The sequence below is a fragment of the Scyliorhinus canicula genome, chromosome 1, assembly GCF_902713615.1.
Source record: "Scyliorhinus canicula chromosome 1, sScyCan1.1, whole genome shotgun sequence".
NCBI lineage: Eukaryota > Metazoa > Chordata > Chondrichthyes > Carcharhiniformes > Scyliorhinidae > Scyliorhinus > Scyliorhinus canicula.
This window is the reverse complement of record NC_052146.1, coordinates 73,623,005-73,647,254: the sequence shown is the minus strand read 5'-3', so window position 1 is coordinate 73,647,254 and position 24,250 is coordinate 73,623,005. Positions and strand designations below refer to the sequence as shown.

The following is a 24,250-nucleotide window of genomic DNA, read 5'->3' as shown; positions in this document are numbered from 1 at the left end:
AATTGGGTCTAGCTTGCTGGGTTTAATCACTTTTTCTGATACATAAATTCTCCACACCTCAAAATAAAATTAGTTTGTGATGTCCATCAGCAAAATTGCTAATGAAAACACTTTTTCCTATTAAGTCATGCTGCTATCCAATCTTTTATCGAACTGACATAAAATATTTAATTATAGCAATCTGCCATCTGAGTTATATGAAAAAGCTCCAAAGACACCCACGCAACAAGCTGCTCAAATCAGCAAGTGTGAATTCAGTAATCTGTTCCATCATTTAATTTGAGAGGTCAACTGATCTTATAGGTGCAGCAACTAGGACCTTGCACTGTAGTGACATGTATGACCGACTGGTAGATAGGGACGACACCGTACTGACGCAACAAGAAGGAAATGGGAGGACGGACCTGGGGATGGAGATAGGGTTGGGACTCTGGAGCGAAGCACTGCATAGGGTCAACTCCACCTCCACGTGCGCAAGGCTCAGCCTGACGCAACTAAAAGTGGTACATAGAGCCCACTTAACAAGAACCCGTATGAGTAGGTTCTTCCCGGAGGTGGAAGACAGATGTGAACGGTGCCAAAGAGGCCCGGCCAACCACGCCCACATGTTTGGTCTTGCCCAGACTCGTGGAGTACTGGACAGCCTTCTTCGAGGTTATGTCCAAAGTGGTGGGAGTGAGGGTGGAGCCATGCCCGATAGTGGCGGTCTTCGGGGTTTCAGAACAGCCAGATCTATTCCTGGGGAGGAGGGCGGACGCCCTTGCCTTTGCCTCCCTGATCGCCCGCCGTAGAATCCTGTTTGGCTGGCGGTCAGCAGCACCGCCCAGAGCTGCGGACTGGCTGTCCGACCTCTCGGAATCTCTCCAAATGGAGAAAATCAAATTTGCCATCCGAGGGTCGGACGACGGCTTCCACAGAACGTGGGAGCCATTCATGCAACTGTTCCGGGACCTATTTGTGGCCAATGTACAAGAGGAAGAATAGTCGGGGGAAAGTAGCGGGAGGGGGGGGGGGGGCTACAGGTTCGGTACGGGGGTTCGATGGCTAGCTAAGGCCCAAAACCAAACTAAATAAACATGTTGGGGGGGGGGGGGGGCGGGCGCAGTTACTACTACGAAGATGCTACCTGTAAATATGTATGTTAATTTTTGCGTGTTTGTTTGTTTTTTTTGTTCTTTTTCTCTCCTAACAATTTGTAATTTTGTTCAATATAAATATGAAAACTGAATAAAAACATTTATAAAAAAACTAGGACCTTGCAGGAGATGTAGAAAAGATTTACAAGAGTCATGTCACATATGAGAGGTGTCAGTTATACAAAGAGGCTGGAGAAGCTGGGATTGTTCTCCCTAGAGCAGAGAAGGATAAGAGGAGTAGGTCATTCGGCTTATAGAAGCCAATGAAAGTGAGTTCATGGAACGCACAGTAGGCTGGATAATAATAAGGTTTATTTACACTCTTCACAATAACCACAAGTGCTACAAACTCCTCATTCTGAAGGGACTCCCTCCTCGACCGCGGATTCTTTTCAGGGCTTCGGAAATTGGGACACTACAACGGAGAGTTCTGGCGAGCGGAGCTCCCCATTGTAAACAACGGGGCTATGTGCGGCCTCAGCCATTCATTCCCCATTACGCAACACAAGTAGCATTGAATAGCCATGTGTTTCTCGGCATTGCGAGTGCTGGGAAACAGGGGCGGGATTCTCCCTTACCCGGCGGGGCGGGGGGGTCCCGGCGGGACGGAGTGGCATGAACCACTCCGGCATCGGGCCACCCCAAATTTCCACACCTTCAGGGGCTAGGCCGGCGCCGGAGTGGTTTTCGCCCCCGCGGCCGGAGTGGAAGGCCTTTGGCGCCGCACCAGCCGGGGCTGAAGGGATTCCGCCGGTTGGCGCGGGTCTGCACATGTGCGGGAGCATCAGCGGCTGCTGCGTCATCCCCGCGCATGCGCGGGGGGGTCACTTTCATGCTAGCCATCGCGGAGGCTTACATGGCCGGCGCGTAGGAAAAGAGTGCCCCCACGGCACAGGCCCGCCCGTGGATCGGTTGGGCCCTGATCGGGGCCAGGCAACCGTGGGGGCACCACCCAGGGCCAGAACGCCCCGCACCAACCCCCCCCCCCCCAAGACCTCGGAGCCCGCCCACGCCGCCAGGTCCCGTCGGTAAGGGACCTTGTCCAATTTACGACGGCGGGACCTGCTCAGAACCAGCGGGACATCGGCCCATCGTGGGCTGGACAATTGCCAGAGGGAGGGGTGGCCACTGTGAGCTGCCGCCGACGGGCACGGCGCGATTCCCGCCACCGCCAATTCTGCAGCGCCCGGCAGGGGCAGGATTCACGCCGCCCCCCGGCGATTCTCCGACCCGGCGGGGAGGGTCGGAGAATCCCGCCCCAGGTGTCGAACTGTGCTTGTACAGGGACTGTTCGCTTTTGGGAAGATCGCGCCCAATATTGTGGACTATTAGAATCCTTGATGTGATGGTCCCAAATAGTTAGGTTCAATGTCAAAAGGTGAATGGTGCAATAGTAACCTGTGGCAGATAATGCCAAATTGTTTCAGAAATTACATTTTGCACACTTATTTTACACCATGAATACAAACATAATGGGCGGAATTCTCCGCCTGCCAATAGAGCACCCATGCCCGCTGGTTTTCCAATGTCATCAGGTCACGACAATGAGAAATTCCATTGGCAGGTGGCCGGAACGGAGAATCCTGTGGAATATCTTATAAGGGTCCTTCTTGATCCTTACTGTTTGTTCCGTGTCTATTCCCTTGTTTTCCCCTTTCTTTTATTTTAGCCGTTACATTTTTGATCCATGGATCACTTATGGTCTTTAAGGCAGCATGCCATTTTAATTCAGGCAAAATAAAAAGTGATGGCCTGCGCCTTTAATTCAAACAGCAGGATGCAGGAGGCTGCTTTAGATTGGGGATTGGAACTTGGCTGGCCTCACTGATGATGACTCAGTTCTATTGATATGGCTGGTGCCCAATGAATTGGCCCCAAAAGCCTGTGTTCTGCCCGGGTAACAGGTGGTGATTCGATATTGTTCGTCTGGAATGTTTTCAGAGCCATGAGGTACTATTTTAATTGCACTTTTGTTCTGGCAGTGAAAGGAAAAGATCCAGCAAATTTCTATCCAGAAACTGTGCTAAGCCTCTCCAAAAAATATCCGGTTAACTCTCTCTCTCGGGGACTTCCAGTGGCGTCTGCGAGCGGTCGTCCGCATCGAGAGGAGCTCCTGCCGGTGGCCACGATTTGCGGCGCTTTCCCCGATGCTCGCTCTCCGCCCCCCCCCCCCCCCCCCGATTATTGTTGGCCTTTGGGGCCGTCCCAGGCGGTCAAGCGGGCCCGGTTTGAAAACCGGCGAGGAACCCACGCGGGGTCTCGGGCGGGCTGGTGCTTGAAGCGTCGGGCCCAGCGCACGCTGAGGTCGGAAGCAGTGGGGGCGGGGCCAAACAGAGGTCGAGGTAGCAGGCCCGAAGCAGGGCGCGATGTAGTTGAGATGTCCCACATCGGGTGGCTCCCACCTAGAACGTTGTAAGAAGACTGAAGTCTGGTCCCAGGGGAATTCTGGGAATACAAAAAAGAAGAGAAAAGAAGATTTAAAGAAACTTGGTGGAAGTTTTTTTTTCCTTTTTTTGAAGGAAGAATTTTTTTGTTTTTCCAGTAAAAGAAAGATTGAAGAAGAAAGAACAGTGAAAAAAAGGAAAAATAATAAGTCATAAGGATGCGAAAAGCAGCGTCGAGGAAGTGAGAAACCATTGAATGAGAGGACCAGTAAAAGCGCTGACAAGGATGGTGGATGCAGGACCGCATGGTGGGGGTTCGCACTGCTTATGGTGGAGAAGATGACCGAGGTGATGGCTGTGGAGCTGGAAAAGCAGTTTGTGAGGCACATGGAGGCTTTGAGGAAGGAGATGGCGGTCGCATTGAAGTCATTGGTGGAGGAGGCAATCGCCCCGGTGAGGGTAGCTGAGGCAAAGACATTGGCCGAGGTGAGAGAGCAGGGCGAGAAGATGAAGGAGAAGTGGAGGAGGCTGTGTCGCAGCACAGCGACTAGTTCACCTCAACGGGGAATGAGCTGTGGAGGGTGGTTGAGGTCAACAGAGGAAGCTCGAGGACTTGGAGAACCACTAGAGGCGGCACAATCTGAGAATTGTGGGTTTGCCCGAACGACAGGAGGGCCCAAGGCCAACAGAGTACTTCGCAAAGAAGTTGGCGGAGTTGATGGGGAGGGTGAGAACCCCTCCGGTACGAGCTGGACTGAGCTCATTTGTAATTAAGGCCAAAGCCCAAAGTGAATGAGCCGCCAAGAGCAGTAAATATCTGCTTCCATAAGTACTGCATGAAGGAGTAGGTGTTAAGCTGGGCGAAGCAGAAGCTCGAGGTGCTGGAGTTCGGATCTACCTGGACTTGACGGTGGAGTTGGCAAAAAGATGAGTGGCGTTCGGGCGAGTGAAGGCGGCACTGTACAAAAAGGGGGTACGATTTGGCTTATGGTGTACCCAGCGAAGCAGAGGGTGACGTATGAGGCCAAAGACTTTTATTTCGAGACAATGGAGGCGGCTGAGGCGTTCGTGAGGCAGAAGGTGTGGGACAGACATGAGGAGCAGAGCTGGAAGAGAAACTGTGGACTGTGATCAGGGAGCTGGCAAATGTATAAATGCTATAACTTTCTTTTTCCTGACGTGCATTGTAATTTACTTCACTTCACAATAAGTTATTGATTGGGTTGATTGCATTCTGTGTTGCGATGGTTATATCTTATTTTAGTGAATGGTATGGGATTGTTGTTTTGTTTTTTTCTTTCTCTGGGACTGGATGGACGGGGACGGTATACCTTGGCGGGAGGAGCCACTGCACTAGCTAACTAAAGTCAGCTAGTGAACGGAGGTGAGGTGAGAGGAGTGCTGTGGACATTGGAGCCTGGTTAGCAGGTTTCGATGGGCTATGAGGCGAGCGATTGGAGGAGGGTTGGGGGATTGATGCTGGGAGATGTTTTTTCAAGAGGAAATGTGGGGAAGGGGTTCAATGTTAATAATGGATAGGGGCAGGTCAGGCTCATGGGGCAGGGCCCGGTGGTATTATGATTGTGGATAAGAAGGGTGGGGGAGGTGGATGAGACCCCCAGTTAGAACAGTCACGTGGAACGTGAAGGGTCAGGAGTCCGGTCAAGGGTGCTTGCGCATCTTAAAAGTTTGAAAGCCGATATAGCAATGCTGCAGGGACTCACTTGAGGGTGAAGGATCAGGTGAGACTTTAAAAGGGCTGGGTTAGTCAGGTTTTTTCACTCTGGACTTGTCGGAAGGGCTCAGGGGGGTAGCAGTAATGGTCATCAAAAGAGTACGCTTCCAGATGGAGAAGGTCGGTGGCAGATCAGGGGGTAGATATGTGATTGTGACAGGGAGCTGGAGGGGAGGTAGTGGCGCTGTTAAGTGTATACGGTCCCAATTGGGATGATGTGGGATTCGCAAAGGTGTTTGGGGCCATCCCCGACTGGACACACACAAACTGATAGTGGGGGGGGGGGGGGGATAACTGGAACTTGGTGCAGGAGCGAAGGTGCGAAGGTTGGACAGGTCACCGCCGCGCTCGCTGCTCCCAACGGGGGGGCGAAGGCATTAGCTGGGCTAATGGTGGAAATAGGAGGGGTGGACCCTTGGAGTTTCTGCACCCAAGGGAACGAGACTACTCGTTTTTCTCCAGTCCAAAAGGCCTACTCACGGATCGACTTTTTCGTGGTGGGGAAGGCTTTACTGGCTGGGGTCGGAATACTCGGCAATTGCGGTGTCAGATCATGCTCCGCATTGGGTGGATATGGTGCTGGAGAAGGGGGGTAGCGCAGTGGCCAGGGTGGAACCTGGATGTGGGACCTTTGGGGGACCAAGGGTTCTGTGACAAAATTGAAAAGGTAATGAAGAGGAATATGTAGGTTCAACTGTACGGGTGAGGTGTCGAGGCAGTGTGTGGGAGGCTCTAAAGGCGGTGGTGAGGGGCGAAGTGATTTTGTTTAAGGCCAGGGTGGACAAAGAGGAGAGGTTGGAGCGGCAGAGGGTAATAGATGAGATGTTGGAGGGAGATAGGGTTATGCAGAAGATGGGGACCCAGCAAAGTTGGAAAAGAGGAAGGAACTACAGGCGAGCTTTGACCGACTATCTAACAGAAAGGCGGTGCACCAACTGAGGCGAGCAAGGGTGTAGTTTACGAACATATTAGCAGGTCGGCTCCGGAGGGAGGCAGAGGTAAGGGAAATTGTTCAGGTGCGGGACAGGGCAGGGAAGTTGGTGGTGGCTCCGGATCTGATTAACAACGTCTTGAGGAATTTTATGAGAGGTTGTACAGGTCAGAACCACTTGGGGAGACCGGGAGATGCTGGAATTTCTAGGGCAGGGACTCACTTTAGGTACCTGGAGGTGCAGGTTGCCCGGGAGTGAGGTGGGGGAGGGCTCCGCAGGTACAACATTTCTAGTTTGGTGGGGAGAGTGAAAGCTGATTTGGTAAGGCGGGATGGTCTCCCTCTGTCACTGGCGGGTTGGGTACAGGTGGTTAAAATGAACGTGTTGCTGCGATTTTTCAATGCCTGCCGATTTTCCTGCCAAAGGCTTTTTCAGAGCGATTGAGGGAAGGATTACCTCGTTCATATGGGGAGGGAAGGTGGCCAGAGTGAGAAAGGTTCTGCTACAGAGGGGAAGGCAGGCAGGGGGTTTGGGTCTTCCGAACCCGATGGGCCGGCGAATGTGGAGAAGGTACGGAGCTGGGTCAGAGGGGTTGATTCCAGTGGGTCAGAACGGAGGAGAGTTTGTGTAGGGGGGGCGGGATGAAAGCACTAGCAACAGCGCCCTCCTGATAGCCCGGGGAAATACTGAGGAGCCGGTAATAATAGCTTTATTGAGAATCTGGAGGCAGTTTCGCCAACACTTCGGGTTGGGGGCAGGGTCAAGGGAAATGCCGATCGGAGGGAACCACAGATTGAGCCAGGGAAGTGGGATGGAAATTTTCGGAAATGGGAGGAGGAAGGCGATTAAGACACTAAAAGATGTTGTTTTCTTCGGGGTCGTTTGCAGGCATTGAAGGAGCTGGAAGTGAAGTATGGGCTGGAGAAGGGGGAAATATTTAGATACATGCATGTTCAAAATTTTGCCAGAGAGGAAATAAAGAGCTTCCCGGTGGAGCCGGCCTCCACATTGCTGGAGGAGGTGCTGACGACAGAGGAACTGGAAAAGTGGGTAGTGTCGACAGTTTACGGAGATATTTTGGAAGAGGAGAAGGCAACACTGGAAGGGATCAAAGCAAAGTGGGAGGAAGAGTTGGGAGAGGATATGGAGGAGGGGGTTCTGGCGTGAAGTGCCCCGGAGAGTGAATGCCTCCACCTCGTGCACGAGGTTGGGGCTGATACAGCTGAAGGTGGTATACAGAGCACACCTCACGAGGGCTAGGATGAGCTGATTCTTTGAAGGAGTAGAAGATGTGTGTGAACGTTGCAGGGGGGGGGGGGGGCACTAATCACGTTCATATGTTTTGGTCCTGTCCAAAGCTAGAGGATTACTGGAAGGAGGTTTTTAGGGTAATTTCTAAAGTGGTGCACGTGAAACTGGACCCGGGCCCCCGGGAGGCCATATTCAGAGTGTCAGAGCAGCCAGGGTTGGAAACAGGTGCGGAGGCAGATGTTGTAACCTTCGCCTCGTTGATCGCCCGAAGGCGGTTCCTGATGGGTTGGAGGGCAGCCTCTCCACCTTGTGCCCTGGCATGGCGGGGGGGAGTTGTTGGAATTCTTGACTACTGAGAAGGTTACGTTTCAACTGAGGGGAAGGATGGAGGTGTTCTACAATTCATGGGCATTGTTCATTATGCACTTTCAAGAACTGGATAACATCGAACATTAGTTGGGGTGGGCGGGTGGGGGGCTGTGTGTGTTAATGGCGACTAAGGGTGATGCCTAATTCCTTTTGTCATTTGTTTTTGTGAACATGCATGCTAATGTTTGGGGTTGGTGGGAGGATGGGATTGTGTTATTGATATAGGGATTGACATATTTGTTACTGATTATTGTTATTGCTAGTGGGTGTAAATTTTGGAGAAAATGTGAAAAAGCAGAATAAAAAAATATTTATTAAAATAACTCTCTCCAATAAGCCTGTGGGTGTTGGATTTCTGAAAACGGGATCTGAAGGCAAGCCACAAACTGAGAGCAAAGTCTGCTGAAACAGGGACTCTGTCTCACCAGTACAGGCTGCAAAGCAAGTACTGCGGTTTCCAAGCTTCTGTGAGAAATCCTGTCCATCATCTGAAGCAAAGAATCTTTTCTCTTTCATTTACATTTTCTCCCTTTTTGCCCTACTCTGTGTTGTCTGTCCTTGGGTGTGTGTGTGTGTAGAGGGTGGGGAGAGGCAAGTTACAGTAGGGGTAGGTACTTTGTTATACATTTAACCACTATGTGCTGCATATTTCACCATCAATCTTGTTATAAATAAATTGTAATTATGTTTCAACTTACAAACCTGGTGACCTATTATTGGGCAGCCAAGGGCCAAAGATGTCAGGAATTTTTATCAGATTTTTGGTTAATCACTTGCTATGTGGCAATGGGGAACAAGGAGCTGAAATTGACCGTGCACTTGCCCAAGATGTGTAACAATCTATAATATATAAAAATGGTAAATCAAGTATCAGCTTGGTCATATGTTTAAAATCTCGTCTTGAGGCGAGAACCAAAACATTTCTAACTAAAGAGAAAATGTTGTGAACTGAGGTAAATAAACTGTTGGTTCAGCAGAAATAATGCAATCAAGCAGGTCTCCATAAAACCATCAATTGAAATATTAGAAACAAACTTAAATTTTAAAAACATGGATTTTTTTATCATAATGACGCAATTTGACAGTCTACAGATATAAAATTTAATTTTCCTGGGCCAAGGAGGATTTTTCAATAGCAACAATGAACGCTGATAAAAGCTCAGTTGCAACCTCATTTAACAAATTGAATTTTTTCAAGGGTTTTCACAGTCAGACTAATAACATAAAAGGTAAGTTCTCGGCAGTTTGATTTCTAATTGACTGAAGTCTGGAGGAACTTCAACAGCGCACTCTACAGAGAAGCATAGGCTCACTTCTGGATGTGTGCAGTCGTTTCAGAGCAGTAATGATGGTGAACACTGACAGTTTCACCCTCATTCCTGTCACAAAACCTGGGCCGATGAGGGAAAGATTTTTTCATCCAGATACGGTGTAACTTGCATAAATTATAATGCTAACCGTACATATTTTGGCTTATGCATATGCCTAAAGAGAGTATGACACATATCGTATTATTTAAATATTAAACTGCTTTGGTTTGAACAAAACTGTGCAAAATATATTTACCATGAAGTTGGCTCCATGGTTTTGTAACTATAACCCACAATAGCTACCAAATCCTTCTTACAAGACAAGCTGGCAAATGGGTTAATGTTTGAATAATGAATGCTTATTTGTATTATCAGTGCACTTAAATGGCCTTAAAATTATTAATTCATTCTATTTCTGTTCAAAGTCACAGTTCAGCTTGAATTTGTATTGCGAAGATATCTCATTGATATATGGTATGTCAAGTCTATAGATTGAGAGATGGTAGATTTAGTAATGTAATGGGCAGGAACTACTTCTCGCAGGGGGTGGTCAATTTGTGGAACTCACTGCCCCATAGTGCAATGGAGTCTAAGTCATTAAATGGTTTCAAGAAAGAGATAGATAAATTTCTGATTTAAAAAAAGGTTAAAGGGATATGGGGAACAGGTGGGGTGGTGGATTTGAGAGCAGGAAGAGATCCGCCATGATCTGGATCGCAGGCGTGAGAGGCTGAATTGCTTACTTCTGCTCGGAATTCCTATGTTTCTAAATAAGACGTCCTGAGAGGTTTACGAAAAATATTTTAAGGGTTTATTTCATCCAGACAGTACAGAATTATACAGAAAGGGTTAAAATACAGTTGGGGTAAATTGGATAACCTCCAAAAATGGGCTGCTTGTTCTTTTAAATGATTGCTGCGTATTACTAGCTTTCTCCACATTTTGCATTCGCTGCATCACTACGGGACTTGATATCTCACGTGTCTCACTCTACTTAATGGCAGCCTATACCAGGGCAGGTGTATTACAGCCACATTTGTGCATAAGGGTTTCCAGACAACAACTCTGAGACCTGGGTACAAGATGTGAAAAGCAGGAGAGGTATCCTGTATATCCAGAGGGGGCAGGAAGCTCTCCAGAAGGGTGGTCAGGAGGGTGGAAGAGGCAGTGAAGGTCAGTGCCAGGAGTGTTGTTCCAAGGACATGGATGTAGTGCAAAAAGATGAATGATCTGACACGAGTTGTCCTCAAATGCACAGCTAGCCTCATCCACTGCTCAATTCACTACATTTCTAAGCTCCCAGCCACCAATTTTTATTAATCAGTAACCAGACCTTCAGCTCACCAGCACACATTTAGCACTGTTGTAAGCTTCATATCTGCAACTCAAAACGCTCTGCATTGGCAGCTATGTACCATGACAGCCAAGTCATCCGACCACACTGCAGGACACCGGCACATTTAGCTCATTCTTGCAGGAAAATGTGGAAAAGGAGGCAGATGCAAGAAACTGGTGGAGGACCAGCATGCCTGCATGTTTTAAACCCCATGGAGAAAACAGTGAGGGACTGCCATGGGAAGAGGCATTTTTGAGGCTGCGGCAATTGATCAGTATTGAGGATATCTCCATACTTGATTTTCCTTCTCTCATCCTACTTTTCCCTCTTCCCACAACCTTTTCTGATGCATAAGTTGCAGATGGTGTAAGCATGCACTTCTTACCTTTTCCTCACCACAGTTCAAACCTTGCTACTTTTTCATTCCAGATAACCAGGAACTAAAATCTTCCCAATTAGAGAAGGAAGAGGTAGAAGGCTGTAAAAATTAGGAAACATCATCATTCAATCTTACACTCACTGCCATCAGCTCAAAGTCAGACATGAGGAATATTTGAGGTTAGGATAGACATTGTGACATCGAACACAAATGGACAGGAACAAGGATGGGAGAAAAGAATAGCATAGCTGCCAGTTTGCCGGGCGACAACATCAGAAACTCATCCTGCGCAGAGACTTTATTAGTCGGAGTTAACTGGATCAGTCTCCTCATTCCCTTGGCCGTTGTTACCTTGAAGATCCTGCAAGGCACCAGGTGACTGACTGAATCATTTTTAACAGCACAAAAAAAATTACTTTTGAAAATATTCCAGTTGATGAATATTTATTATATATATTTTAGCTTTCATGTCTCCAATGTGACACATTGCTGGTCACCTCCATCAGCATGCACATGAAACCTACCATCATGGGTTTCTGTTGATTGATGCCAAAGCTGCATTACAGCATAAAGTGCTTCCATCCTAGGTCCGAGCACTGTAGATAAATCTTGAATTGCTGCGTTCTGAGCTCAGACAGCTACCATTGTAGGATCGGATGCCACTGTTCAAAGGAACATTCAGGCCATCACAGCGGTTTTTTAATCCATTCACAAAGATCAGTAGGATTGCTGATGTGCTACCCCAGACAATGCTATCATATCATAGAATCCCTACAGTGCAGAAGGAGGCCATTTTGGCTCATTGGGTTTTCACCGATCCTCTGAAAGAGCACCCTAACTGGATCCAAACCCCCACCCTATCCACCCAACGCACACCTAGGGTCAATTTATCATGGCCAATCCACCGAACAAGCACATCTTTGTCTGTGGAAGGAAACCCATGCAGACACGGGAAGAATGTGGAAACTCCATACAAACAGTGACCCAAGGCCGGAATTGAACCTGGGTCCTTGGCGCTGTGAGCCAGCAGTGCTAACCGTTGTGTCATCAGGTTAGTGACTTCACAGAGAATAAACCTGCTGTCTTCCAGCAGGATAATAGCATTTCTGACCCCACCCCTGTCACTCCGTCAATGACTTTGTGAATGTCTGTTAGCTATCTAATCCTGACTGCCGCTATCCAGGCTGAGAGAATGTTGTTGAACCATGCCCTCCTGGCTCTAAGAAGCTGGAGGTTGCACTCCAAAACCACCTGCAGCCTCCTCATCTTTCAATGACACGCATGCTTCAGCGATTGGATAGGCAAAGACACACAGAAGACTGGCACACAGAAGATTAAGGTTGATTATTTTTGCATACATTTGGTAATGATTAAATTTAAAATGTGCATTTACTGGTGATTTTCAGAAGAAGGACAATGTAATTGTCAGCGGTGTAGAGTAAGGAGTGTGGGATTATTGGTGAATGGGGAGGTGTGGTTGAGGTTACTGGTATTTCTCGTCAATTATTTAATAATAATAATCTTTATTATTGTCGCAAGTAGGTTTACATTAACACTGCAATGAAGTTACTGTGAAAATCCCCTAATCACCACATTCTGGCGCCTGTTCGGGTACACAGAGGGAGCATTGAATCAAATAAAGGGTCTGTTTGTGCTATACCTTCCATTCCTCTTCATGTTCCTGCAATTCCTATTGTACTTACTCCTCTTCCTGATCCTCAACTTCTCACCAAATAGGTGGTGGCAGCAAGGGCTATTCAAGCACATTGGCATGATCTGACAACATGCAAGGTGTCACCATACATCTTGATATTTGGTCAACTGAGCATGGCAATGCTGTTTTAGAGTAGAAGCATTGATTGAGGATGCCGATCGTGTGTTCTTAATGCTGGTGTAAGCAGCATAGCTCACATTACAGACCAACTGGGTTCAGGAAGAGTGATAAGCCATTATTGGATATCCATATTGTCTGGTAGACAATGTTTGAATTGCCAAGATGAGTAAAATACAGGCGATACAGATGGCTGCTGCCTAATGTAAGAATCATGACTGCTGTTGGGGTAATGGGCACTAGCCTGCCTGATGTGCTGCCTATGGTCTCACACCATCTGTATATTGAAGGAGTGGATTCCATAGAATAAAATAGAATCCCTCTAGTGCAAAAGGAGGCCATTTGGCCCATCAAGTATGCACTGACCGTCCTAAAGACCACCCTTTCCAGGCGCAATCCCCCACTCTCTCCCCGCAACCCCATAACCGTACATGACTTGCACGTCTTTGGTCAGTAAGGGGAAATTTAGCATGGCCATTCCACCTAAGCTGCAGGGGGGGTTTGGACAGTGAGCCACAAGGCAGCCAATGTGACATTGGAGGCAATGGTAGGAACTGTCAACTCGGGGAGTGTGACCAGGAGGACCCCACACTGAGCCGCAAGAAGCTCAGTGACCTTCACCAGGGCACATGGGGTGAGTTGGCACCGGTCCCACCTGCTACTCCTGGGCTCCCCCTCCCCCCCCCCAAACACAATACTGCCACTCTAGCACACCCTGGCAACTACCAGCACACCCCACCCATGTCCAACAGTGGTGTACCCACCCATCCCCCCCAATGCCCCCTCCCCATGCACAACACCACCACGTGCTCAGAAGGAGTTGTGAACCATGGGAGAATCCTGGTCTGGAATCAGGAATCTTTTCACTGGAAAGGTCAAAAAGCATTGACAACTTCACATCACACTTATGTTTTTAATACTGTGATTCATGATAGGGCTTTGTTTAGAAAAGATAAGTGACAATTGACCAGCATTGCGAATATGTCAGTTCCATTAGGGTACTCTACCTCGAGGATTAAGTGCTCAGATGCCATCAACAGATTTTAACATGTCATAAGACATAGGAGCAGAATTAGGCCACTTGGCCCATTGAGTCTGCTCCACCATTCAATCATGGCTGATATTTTCCTCATCTCCATTCTCCTGTCTTCTCCCCATACTGGGCAGCACAGTAGCACAGTGGCTAGCACAATTGCTTCACAGCTCCAGGGTCCCAGGTTCGATTCCCAGCTGGGTCACTGTCTGTGCGGAGTCTGCACGTTCTCCCAGTGTCTGCGTGGTTTCCTCCAGGTGCTCCAGTTTCTACACACTCCAAGACTGTGCGGGTTAGGTGGATTGGCCATTGTAAATTGTCCTTAGTGTCCAAAAATGTTAAGTGGGGGTTATTGGGTTACGGGGATAGGGTAGATACATGGGCTTCAGTAGGGTGCTCTTTGTAAGGCTGGTGTAGACTCGATGGGCCGAATGGCCTCCTTCTGCACTGTAAATTCTATGAATCTATGAACCCCTGATCCCATTTAAGATCAAGAAACCTATCTATCTCAATCTTAAAGACACTCAGTGATTTGGCCTTGTTATGGGCCAGGGTTTAGGGAACCCCAAAGTGTATCATGGAGTTCACCTGACCCATAACTTTTAATACATTGTGGTATGGGGAGCATATACCTACTCTACAGGTGTGGTACAGCAGACAATGGAAACGTATTTTCTTTAAAGCAAAACAATGTTTATTCTATGAACTTAAGTTAACCTTTTTGAAAAACATACAGTGACCATCTTAGCAATCATTAATTCAAATACAAAGGCTACAACACTAAGTAATCCTTTAAGATTTCCTTTTAACATCCATAAGACATAAAAAAGAATTTTTAACAAGAAGCACATCAGGTTAAAGTCACTGCTGAGAGCAGTTATTAGTTTTTAAATCACCAAAGGATCGATTTACAGCTCTTGGATTACAGAGAGAGATTAATACCCTTCTGGCTGTGACTGCAGCTATCCAGCTCTGAATACTAAACTAAAACACACCCTGATCCTGGTCTGACGCTGAGACGCGATTGTCCGGCATCCGGAGAATCGGCGCCATGTCGACCACGTGCGAGTGCGACTGGGCCATTGAAAGAGGCCCCCACGGCGATTCTGCGTGGTTGACCGACCCGAGTTCCGCCAGCGTGGTTCCGTATGGTTTCACCCCGGCGGGAGCTTGGCATCGTGGCTGCGAGGGCCGTCTGGGTGGGGGGGGGGGGGGAATCAGACCCCAGGGGGGGCCACCACGATGGCCAGGCCCATGATCGGGAGCAACCGATTGGCGGCCGCTGTAGAGCCGCAGTAGGCCTCCACAATGTTGCGCAGGGGCCGGCGCAAAAATGGCCGCCGTGCGCATGCGCGGACCCGAGGCCGGAAGTGCTGGGACCCATATTGGCAGCTGGAGCTGCGTGAAGCACTTCAGCACCGTGTCGGCCCCCTGTGGTTTGCAGAATCGCTGGGCCAAGAGACCCGTTGACACCAGCGTGAAACACTCCGGTGTTTACGCCGGCGTCAACACTTTGCCGCGATTTTGGAGAATCCTGGCCCAGATCTTTGTATCATCTGCAAACTTAGCAACAGTGCCTTCAGTTCCTTCTTCCAGATCATTAATGTATATTGTGAAAAGTTGTGGTCCTAGCACAGACTTCTGAGACACACCACTAGTCACTGACTGCCATCCTGAAAAAGACCCCTTTATCCCCACTCTCTGCAAAATCAAATGTTTTGGAGCTGTTTGTTTATTTTTAGTTTTATGAATACTGAAAAGGATTAAGTTTTTTTCAAGTGGTGATTGAATGGCTGCGAGCTTGATTGACAGTTTTATGAACAGCTAATAGGATTAAGACTTTTGAATGGTTGTTTCATTATTTTGACAGTTTCATGAGCATCTCAAAGACTTCTCAATATTATCGTAGGGCTCACGAGTTTTGTCCATAGTAGGGACTGTGTGAAAGGGAATAGGGGGAAAAGGAGGGAGCATGGGGGATATTAGGGAGCATGGGGGTGTGGGTTTGGCAGAAGGTAAGATGTGAGGGCTCATGCACAGAACTGTGCCAGTGTCCCAGTGAACAGTGTCAGGCCTTCTAACATGCCTGCCACAGCATCCAACCAGCTTCATTCCCAACTCTGGCCAGCTTCTGGAGATGGCTCCAACTCCAAACCATCCCCCTACCCCATCATGGGCAGGCACTCGGGAAGGAGGAGGGATTACAACATCAATAAAAGGCCCAACTCGCAATTCCTGCATTATGGATAATAATCTGGACCTACTACAGTTAGCAAAGCAGAGCTGAATGGGGTATGCTGACTTAACAATTTAAAGTGGTGAACGTTGACAGGCAAGCATGACCAAAATTTAAGAGAACAGGAGGTAAGATTTGAAGAGCAGAAGTTCATTCACAAAAGAAGATTTTAATGATAAAATATTACTGTTAAACTCTTAAATGACGTAATCCTCAAAGATGGGGCCAATAAGTGGTAATGTTGTGGTATTTCTTTAAGGGATAGGGACATTTGAAATTAAACACTACAAACTTGGAAAAATAAGAATGATTTTCAAATTAAATTGCAGCGAATTGATGACCATAAACAGATTTATACTGTATTTCTCGTGGCATTTTGCAGAATGATTCAGAAACATAGCAGGTCTCAACTGATGTTAAATTTCCTGCTTAAAATTGATAAAAATGATTTCTACACATGACCTTTTGCAAGGCCATTTGATTTGGAAAGGGCAGGACAAGAAGCTGTAAATCGCTTAGTCTGTAAGTTACTCAATTGCTTGGCTTTCTGACGGAAGAACATCCAAGCTGAATTCCCGCTGTCCCCGTGCATGTGAGCTGCCGTTCCACTAATCCCTTATATATGTGTTGATGAGCACCATAGGCGTGATGCTGGAATAAGCAAGATCACACTCAAGAGAGTTTTGAATCCACTGTGTTCGATAATTTATTATCACAGCAAGTAATTTGGCAATGCATGACATCCTGCAAGGAATCTCACAAATTTCAACTCTTACCACATGTTGCAAGATATCCTGCTAATGTACTGCAGTGCTTGAAAAAAAATAATCTGTACATAGAGATAACGAGTTAGCTGGCACACCAAACCGATCACCCTCTTTAATATCAATCTTGTGATTATAAATCTGGAATTGAAAGCAACTGTGCAATATTGAAAGCAATATGTGATAACTAATTATCTAAACAAGACAGGTTGAAAATACAGAAAAGAAAATCATTCTGGGTATAAAACAGCCTGCATCATTGATGCCCCATCACCTCCGTTCTCTTTGGAAAATGCCAAACTTTAATCCAAGTATATACATATTGTTACTAGGTATATCTTCAGCTTCTAACCATTCATTAACATTTTTGTTTCAGAGTCGAATGGCTGAAAGTTTGCGTCTCTTTGATTCAATCTGCAACAACAACTGGTTTATCAACACCTCACTCATCCTGTTTCTGAACAAGAAAGATCTCCTTGCAGAAAAGATCAAACGAATTCCATTGTCGGTGTGTTTCCCGGAGTACAGGGGTCAGAACACATATGAAGAGGCTGCTGTCTACATTCAGCGGCAGTTTGAGGACCTGAACCGCAACAAGGAAACTAAAGAAATCTACTCCCACTTTACCTGTGCCACAGACACCAGTAACATCCAGTTTGTTTTTGATGCAGTTACTGATGTGATAATTCAAAATAACTTGAAGTACATTGGGCTCTGCTAGACAATATTCCTACCTACCATTGAACAAAATCCACACATGGATTCAGGAGGTCAAGGATAAAGGAGAAATGCTGGATTTGGCAGCAAAAGAGGTTGAGGAAAATTACCATGCTGACAATAACTGGATGAGGTCTGAGCTACTGCATTGAATAGCTTAACAAATTCACTAAGATTCTAGTGATTCACAATCCAGCAACATGAGTTCCAGTGTGGAATCATGAGGAACACTGTGACCTCTGATATAACATGCCCTTTTTATGTGACGTGACTGAGCTCTAGTTTATTTGCAGTGACTTAGTAAGCTCCCTGTCATTCCAGACATCAAACTTGCAATTTGCAAAACCAAAATCTGTGCTGGCTGTATGCCACGTCAAAGATAAGCAGTCAGAGAAACACAGGCAACAGTTATTTTCCTCTCCTTCAGCTAAAAGGGGGTCACTTATTCTTTGGTTCCTTGTAAATAAGAAATAATATCGTTGAATGTTTTTTTTAAAAAAATGAACATTTAATTTCCCAGATACAAATGATATGTGTAATGTTTCGTCCTCCATTTTTGTTCTGAATTGCACATGTTGTTCAACAATTGATGCCGAGATCACATCACACTGGCCTCATTGCAATGGAAATGTCTCATTGAGATCCAATTCCACAATTCAGTATAGAAATTCTACAGGGAAGAGCAAAAAGAACAACATTGGAACTGTGGAAATTGTTGTGCTCTACAGACTTTATACTTTTTGGTTACAAAATGGAAACGATTAAAAACCACTGACCGATAAATGAGGCAGGTTTACTGGTCTGTAAACTGTTCTGACAATTGTTCCAACTTGCTGAATTGATAAAAACAACCTTGAACGGCCAAAATACACATTTGTAACTAAAACTGAAATGTTCAGCATACAGCATTGATTTTTCTTTTGTTTTTCATGTAACATTCACACGACAGAAGTATGTAAATAGTTAGAAAAATATAAAGCACACTCAGAAATGAAACGGAAAAACACTTAAACAAAGTCTAGTATGTGTATCTACAGTAAGGGCTTTGAGACAAATTATAAAAGCTGTTCATTTGAAGAAATTAAATAAAATGAATGACATTAGTGGGTTAAATGTGTGAAATACATTGTGATGATTTGCGGTAATATTTGTCTATAATATCTTATAAAAATGAGATTTTACTTCCTGGTATTCATCATCAGTGTGATATTTATCCAAGGTGTAAAAACAATCTCTCAGCATGAATTAGGTCATTTAGTCAAAACACTCTGGGATAAATATTTGTCTTTGCTGCCTGTGCGGTAATCTGTGGAAACCGATCACCCACTTCTAGATCACACCTGATTTTCATTCCAGAGTGGGAGACAGACTAAAACAATTCCATTCGCCTCAGTTGAGAACGGGGTGAAACTAATTTTCACAAGTGAAGCAGAAAAGTTTAATTATTGCTGGAATCATACCATTTATTGCTTAGGACTGGTGGCTCAGTAGTAGGGTTTTTGGTTTAAGGGTTCATTGTGCGCTGAAATATGTCTAGAAAGTGGCATTTAAGTCACAAGAAAGCAGTGGATTTCTTTGAACTAGTTTTATTCTGGGCAATTTATCCCTCCTTTTGCAAATGTGGAGGGCGATTCTCCGAGCCCCGCGCCGGGCCTGAGAATCGCCATAACTGCGCCACGACGCCCCGAAGCCGGCGCGCAATTCTCCGAGGTGCGGAGAATCAGCAGCATTTGCAGAGAATCAGCAGCATTTGCACCGACGCATTTGGCGCGGCGCCGGCCACGGGCTGCTGGAATCGGCGGGGCCGCCGATTTTCCAGCCCGGGTGGGCCGAGCAGCTGATCCGAGAGTCCCGCCGGCGCCGTTCACCCTTGGTAGCTGCCGGCGGGAACTCTGCGGGAACGGTCGGGGGCGGCCTATGGGGGCCAGAATCTGTCATCCCTGGGCCCGGTTCGCGCTGTCGTGAAACGCGACGGCGTTCACGACGGCGCAAATATTTGGGCCCAATATTGGAGAATCTCCCCCATGTTATTTGATTTTGTTTTGCTATTGCTTCTCTTTTTGGACCCTTCCCAGTTTTTTTTTCTTTTCTTTACAACTTGTTTTTAGACTATTCAAAAGCAACTCCTGAATCACCTTTTACGTTTTCATGAGCCATAGATCAGAAAACTGATGTGGGCTGCTCTATATTCAGTGACCTTGGGCTTGCGAGAAATGGTTGGGTTGGGGTAGTGTCTGAGGCTAAAATGCAAAAAATCTGGAACAGGAACTGAAGCCACCTCAAACCTGCTCACTTCTGATTTTAATGGAGGTGGGAAGCGAGGAAAGCAAACAACCAACCTCCTCATAGGAAGTAGTTACATATTATGCAGCTTATGTGCCATCATTTTAATAGCTATTCAATTTTAAACCACAGGAAACTCAAGAGCTTAAAGGAGGCAAGAAGGGCTGAATATGTGAAGCCTTTCCGGTTCTGTTCACTGAGATGAAGGACTTATCTTATGAGGAAAGGTTGTGGAGGTTGAGACTATACCCACTGGAGTTTAGAAGAATGAGAAGTTGGCTTACTGAAACATATGACATTCTAAAGGTATTTCACAGGGTAGATGCTGAGAGAATGTTTCCCCTTGTGGGGGAATACAGAAGAACGGGCACAGTTTCAAAATAAGTGGTCTCCCATTTAAGATTCTCAAAAGAGTCATTAGTCTGTGAAATTCCATTCCCCAGAGAGCAGTAGAGACTGGGTCATTGAATATGTTCAAGGTTGTATTCAACAGATTTTTGTTTTGAGCAGCAAGGGAGTCAAGGGTCATGGAGGCAGACAGAAAAATGGAATTGAGGCTACAATCAGAACAGCCATGATCTTTGAGTGATGGAGCAGACTTGAGAAGTCAAGTGGCCTACTCCTGCTCCTAAGTCTTGACTTGTGGGCCAGGAGAAACAGGAGAGTTTCCTTCAAACTCACCCAGCCAACCCAGTTTAACTCCCACCCAATCCCCCATCCTTCAGTGATCTGCCTGATGACTCTGAGATTTTCCTTCATGATCCTGACAGAAATCCAGTTAGAATAAAGCAGAGAATGGTAAAAGATGCAACAAATGAGACCTAACCCCACCTCACCTTCTTAACTGTGTCTTTTCTTCCCACTCTGCACCTGAACTGCCGTTATTCATTCCTTCTCCAACTGCACATGCACATAGTGATGGAAGGTTGTCCTTGTCCGCAGTGGACCTCCCTCCTGTCACTTCAGTTACTGTCACTTCCCAAGTTTCTCTGAGGAAGTTGATGCTCAGCCTTGGGATGCTACAATTATCACCCCGAGGTTCCCACATGAAGAGAAATTACTTTCAGCAGCTTTCTGACCCTCAAATCCTGCTACTCATTCGCTTCCTGCCTTATCTCCAACCCATAGGAAACTGGCATGGGGTTCCACCAGTGAAAGAGGGGCAAGCAAAAGGACAATCTTAGCCTTAATTCCAGCCAAGCACAAGTTGTTACATGCAAATTATTTGATCATCTGTGTTTATCTTGATCCTAACACCCTTTAATCTAATTCAGAAACAGGGTCGGGATTCTCCCGTACCAGGCGGGGCGGGGGGTCCCGGCGTAGCGGAGTGGTGCCAACCACGAATTCTCCGCACCTTTGGGGGCTAGGCCCGCGCCGGAGTGGTTGGCGCCACGCCGACTAGCGCCAAAACCGGCCCCAACGGCCTTTGACGCCCGCCCCCCGCCGTCGGGGCTGGCCGAAAGGCTTTCGCCGGTTCGCGCATGCACCGGTGCGTCAGCTGCTGCTGACATCACCACCGGCGCATGCGCGCTGGGGGATTCTCTTCCACCTCTGCCATGGTGGAGGCCGTGGTTGCGGCGGAAGAAAAAGAGTGCCCCCATGGCACTGGCCCGCCGATCGGTGGGCCCCGATCGCGGGACTGGTCACCATGGGGCACCCCCCGGGGTCCGATCGCCCCGCGCGCCCCCCAGGGGCCCGCTCGCACCGCCGATCCCGCCGCCACCAGAGGTGGTTCAAACCACAGCGGCGGGAGAGACCTCTCAGCAGCGGGACTTCGGCCCATCATGGGCCGGAGTATCGCCGCAGGGGGTTCGTCAATTGGCGCGGTGGATATGCCGATCGGAGGGGCGTGATTCTCTGACCCCCGCAGGGTCGGAGAATCACCCAGGACCAGCGAAAATCCCGCCCCCGCCGTGGCAGAAATTCTCCGCCACCCGGGAATTGGCGGAAGCGGGATTTTCGCTGGTCCCGGGCGATTCTCCGACCCTGCGGGGGGTCAGAGAATTTTGCCCCAGATGTTCAATTTTTAAAAGAGTGACTTATAATGGACAACACATTTACAGCTTTTGTTATTTTGCCATTTTCTGATCTCTGATTTGCTTGAGGTTTATTAATTTTGTGGTTATGTCCTTTAATTCCACAATCAGAAGCAACTTCTTTTAGCCACGTTATTTATCTAGGCAATGGAAAGTATTCCATCACACCCCTGACTTGGCCTTTTCAATAGTGGGCAAGCTTTGCAAAGTCAGTCATCTGCTGCAGAATACCCAAACTCTGAACTGCTCTTGCAGCCACAATATTTGTGTGGCTGGTCTAGTTCATTTTCAGATGACCCCAAGATGTTGATGGTGACGGATTCAGCAATGAAGATGCTGTTGAATGTCAAGGGGTGCGTGATTAGTTTCTCTCTTGTTGGAGATGGCTCATTGTCGGAAACTTGTGTGGCACAAATGTCACTTACCACTTCATCCAAACCTGAATGTTGTCCAGATCTTGCTGCATGCAGAAGTGACTGCTTCATTATCTGAGGAGTTGCAAATTATATTGAACACAATAAAATCATCAGCGAACAGCCCCATTTCTGACCTTATGATGGAAAGAAGGTCATTAATGAAGCAGCTGAATTTGGTGCGACCTCGGACATTGCCCTGAGAAACTTTCAGAATTTTCTTGGACTGAGATGATTGACTTCCAACAATTAAAACCATCTTCCTTTGTGCTGGGTATGACTACAGTCAGTGGGCTCCATTGAAAACATTTTGCTTCCTCAAATTTGTCTTCTAAATCATCCTCGTTACCGTAGATCACAACACCACAAATCATAATTTTGCATCTACTCAGCATATAGGTCAACCCCATGTTTCTGTCACAACATGTGATCCTCGCTTTAGTCATCAGCCTCAATTTTTCACCCTATAAATGAATATACTGCTTGGTTCCTTATACCTGAGCACAATTGATCAAGTAGGCAACACGAGCTGTGGGAGTTTAAGACATGACCACACAGAGTAGACTGCAGATGGCAAACAATTAAACAAAATTAGCCTTCCAACAAAACCAATTAGATTGGAGTTGGTTTCAAGCTAAAAATCGTAATTTTTTCTAACTCGTCAAATAACTGTGCTGGAGTGGGAGAATTTAGTGTTAATGAAAACTGGTGCTAGAAAGGAAGAAGGAATCCGCTCTGAAGAAGATGTCAATGCCAAATGCGCCATGAGAACAGGGGCCATCCACTGGCCTAATCTTGCAAAGCATGGAAAGGAATGAGTCATCAAAAATAGTCAGAAGGGTTACATTATCACCAGAAATGCATTGCCAATCTACACACTTAAGTGGACCAAATTAAAGCCTGAGTCCTGGAACGATTTCAGAGCATCAGATAGGTTATATAGCCACTTCACGGAGTGCAAATGGCTAGTGTTGTTGCCGAAGGCCTGGATCCAGCAAAAGACTTTGATGCTAAAATTACTAGTTTCCAGCGGTTCGTCCATCTGACAATGGCAAAAATATGAGGACCAATCATGCTACTTCAGAAATGTGGATGAAACACTCATGAATTTCGATATGGCCAGCAAACTGTATAATAAAAGGTTTGAAAGCAGTTTTAGTGAAAACCACAGGGCATGTAAAGACACAACTTACAGCCTGCAGGGCCATTGGGATGATATTCAAACCTATGGTCATTCATACATGAAACCACACTGAAAATGAGGTTCCCTGCAGGTGTTTTTGTGCGTGATTATGACAACGGTTGGATTGGTGAGGTGAAGTTGTGGATCAACAATTTGTTGAATAGGTGTCCCAGCAACCTAATCAAAGAATGCAGCTTATCAGTGTGGGTCATGTTCAAACCCCACATAACCAATGAGAAAGAAAATTGGAAGGGAAAATAAAACACCCAAATTACAGTAATACCAGGGGACTAACATCCGTGGTTCAACTTCGGGTGTGTCCCTCAATGAGCCATTCAAAGATCATGTTCACCTCGAATGGATGATTGATGGTGAAGAAACCTTCACAAAGAGTGGAAGTATGCATGCAGCACCGCTTGATATTTTGTGTGGTTTGATCATCAAATCATGGGATGTTATTAGTGCACAAAGTGCCGTCAAATCATTCAAGAAAATGCAGAATATCCTATTTTGATGAGATGGAGATATCCCATTCTGGGTGGAAATGTAGATGATTTGTTACAGAGGGATTATTATGAAACCAGAAGTCCTACATATGATTGAAAGTGGGATCCTTACGATGATGTCGTAGTCAAAGTCACTCAAATTAATTCAATGAACTCTATGTCAGATGCTGAAGACAAAAAAATTGAAGGTTTTAAAACGCTTTGGTTGTGGTTAAATGTGTCTTTGTAAATTCATTCATTCAATAAAACGTGCCACACATGTCTATGAATTACTAGTGTTTTTTTCACATTTCAGAAGGCAACCACCCACACCAGTGATTCACATTTCATACTCTGCCTTTTTGGAAGGTATTTTTCAGCCTTCTGCAATATTCTTCTTTAAATTCCACCAAATGTTTTAAAACGTTCTCTTA

General features: G+C 46.5%; 2 protein-coding genes across 3 annotated transcripts in view; one reads left to right on the top strand and one right to left on the bottom strand.

Moving 5' to 3' along the window:
• Nucleotides 1–18,526, top strand: part of gnaz (guanine nucleotide binding protein (G protein), alpha z polypeptide) — a 334,178-nt gene extending 315,652 nt beyond the window's left edge. For both annotated transcript variants that reach the window (XM_038793238.1, XM_038793244.1), the window contains one exon: nt 17,073–18,526. In XM_038793238.1, coding sequence (XP_038649166.1) covers nt 17,073–17,417 — 345 coding nt within the window. In that variant the 3' untranslated portion in view covers nt 17,418–18,526. The remainder of the gene's footprint in view (nt 1–17,072) is intronic.
• rsph14 (radial spoke head 14 homolog) overlaps nt 1–24,250 on the bottom strand; it is a 998,814-nt gene that overhangs the window by 831,090 nt on the left and 143,474 nt on the right. The window lies entirely within an intron of this gene.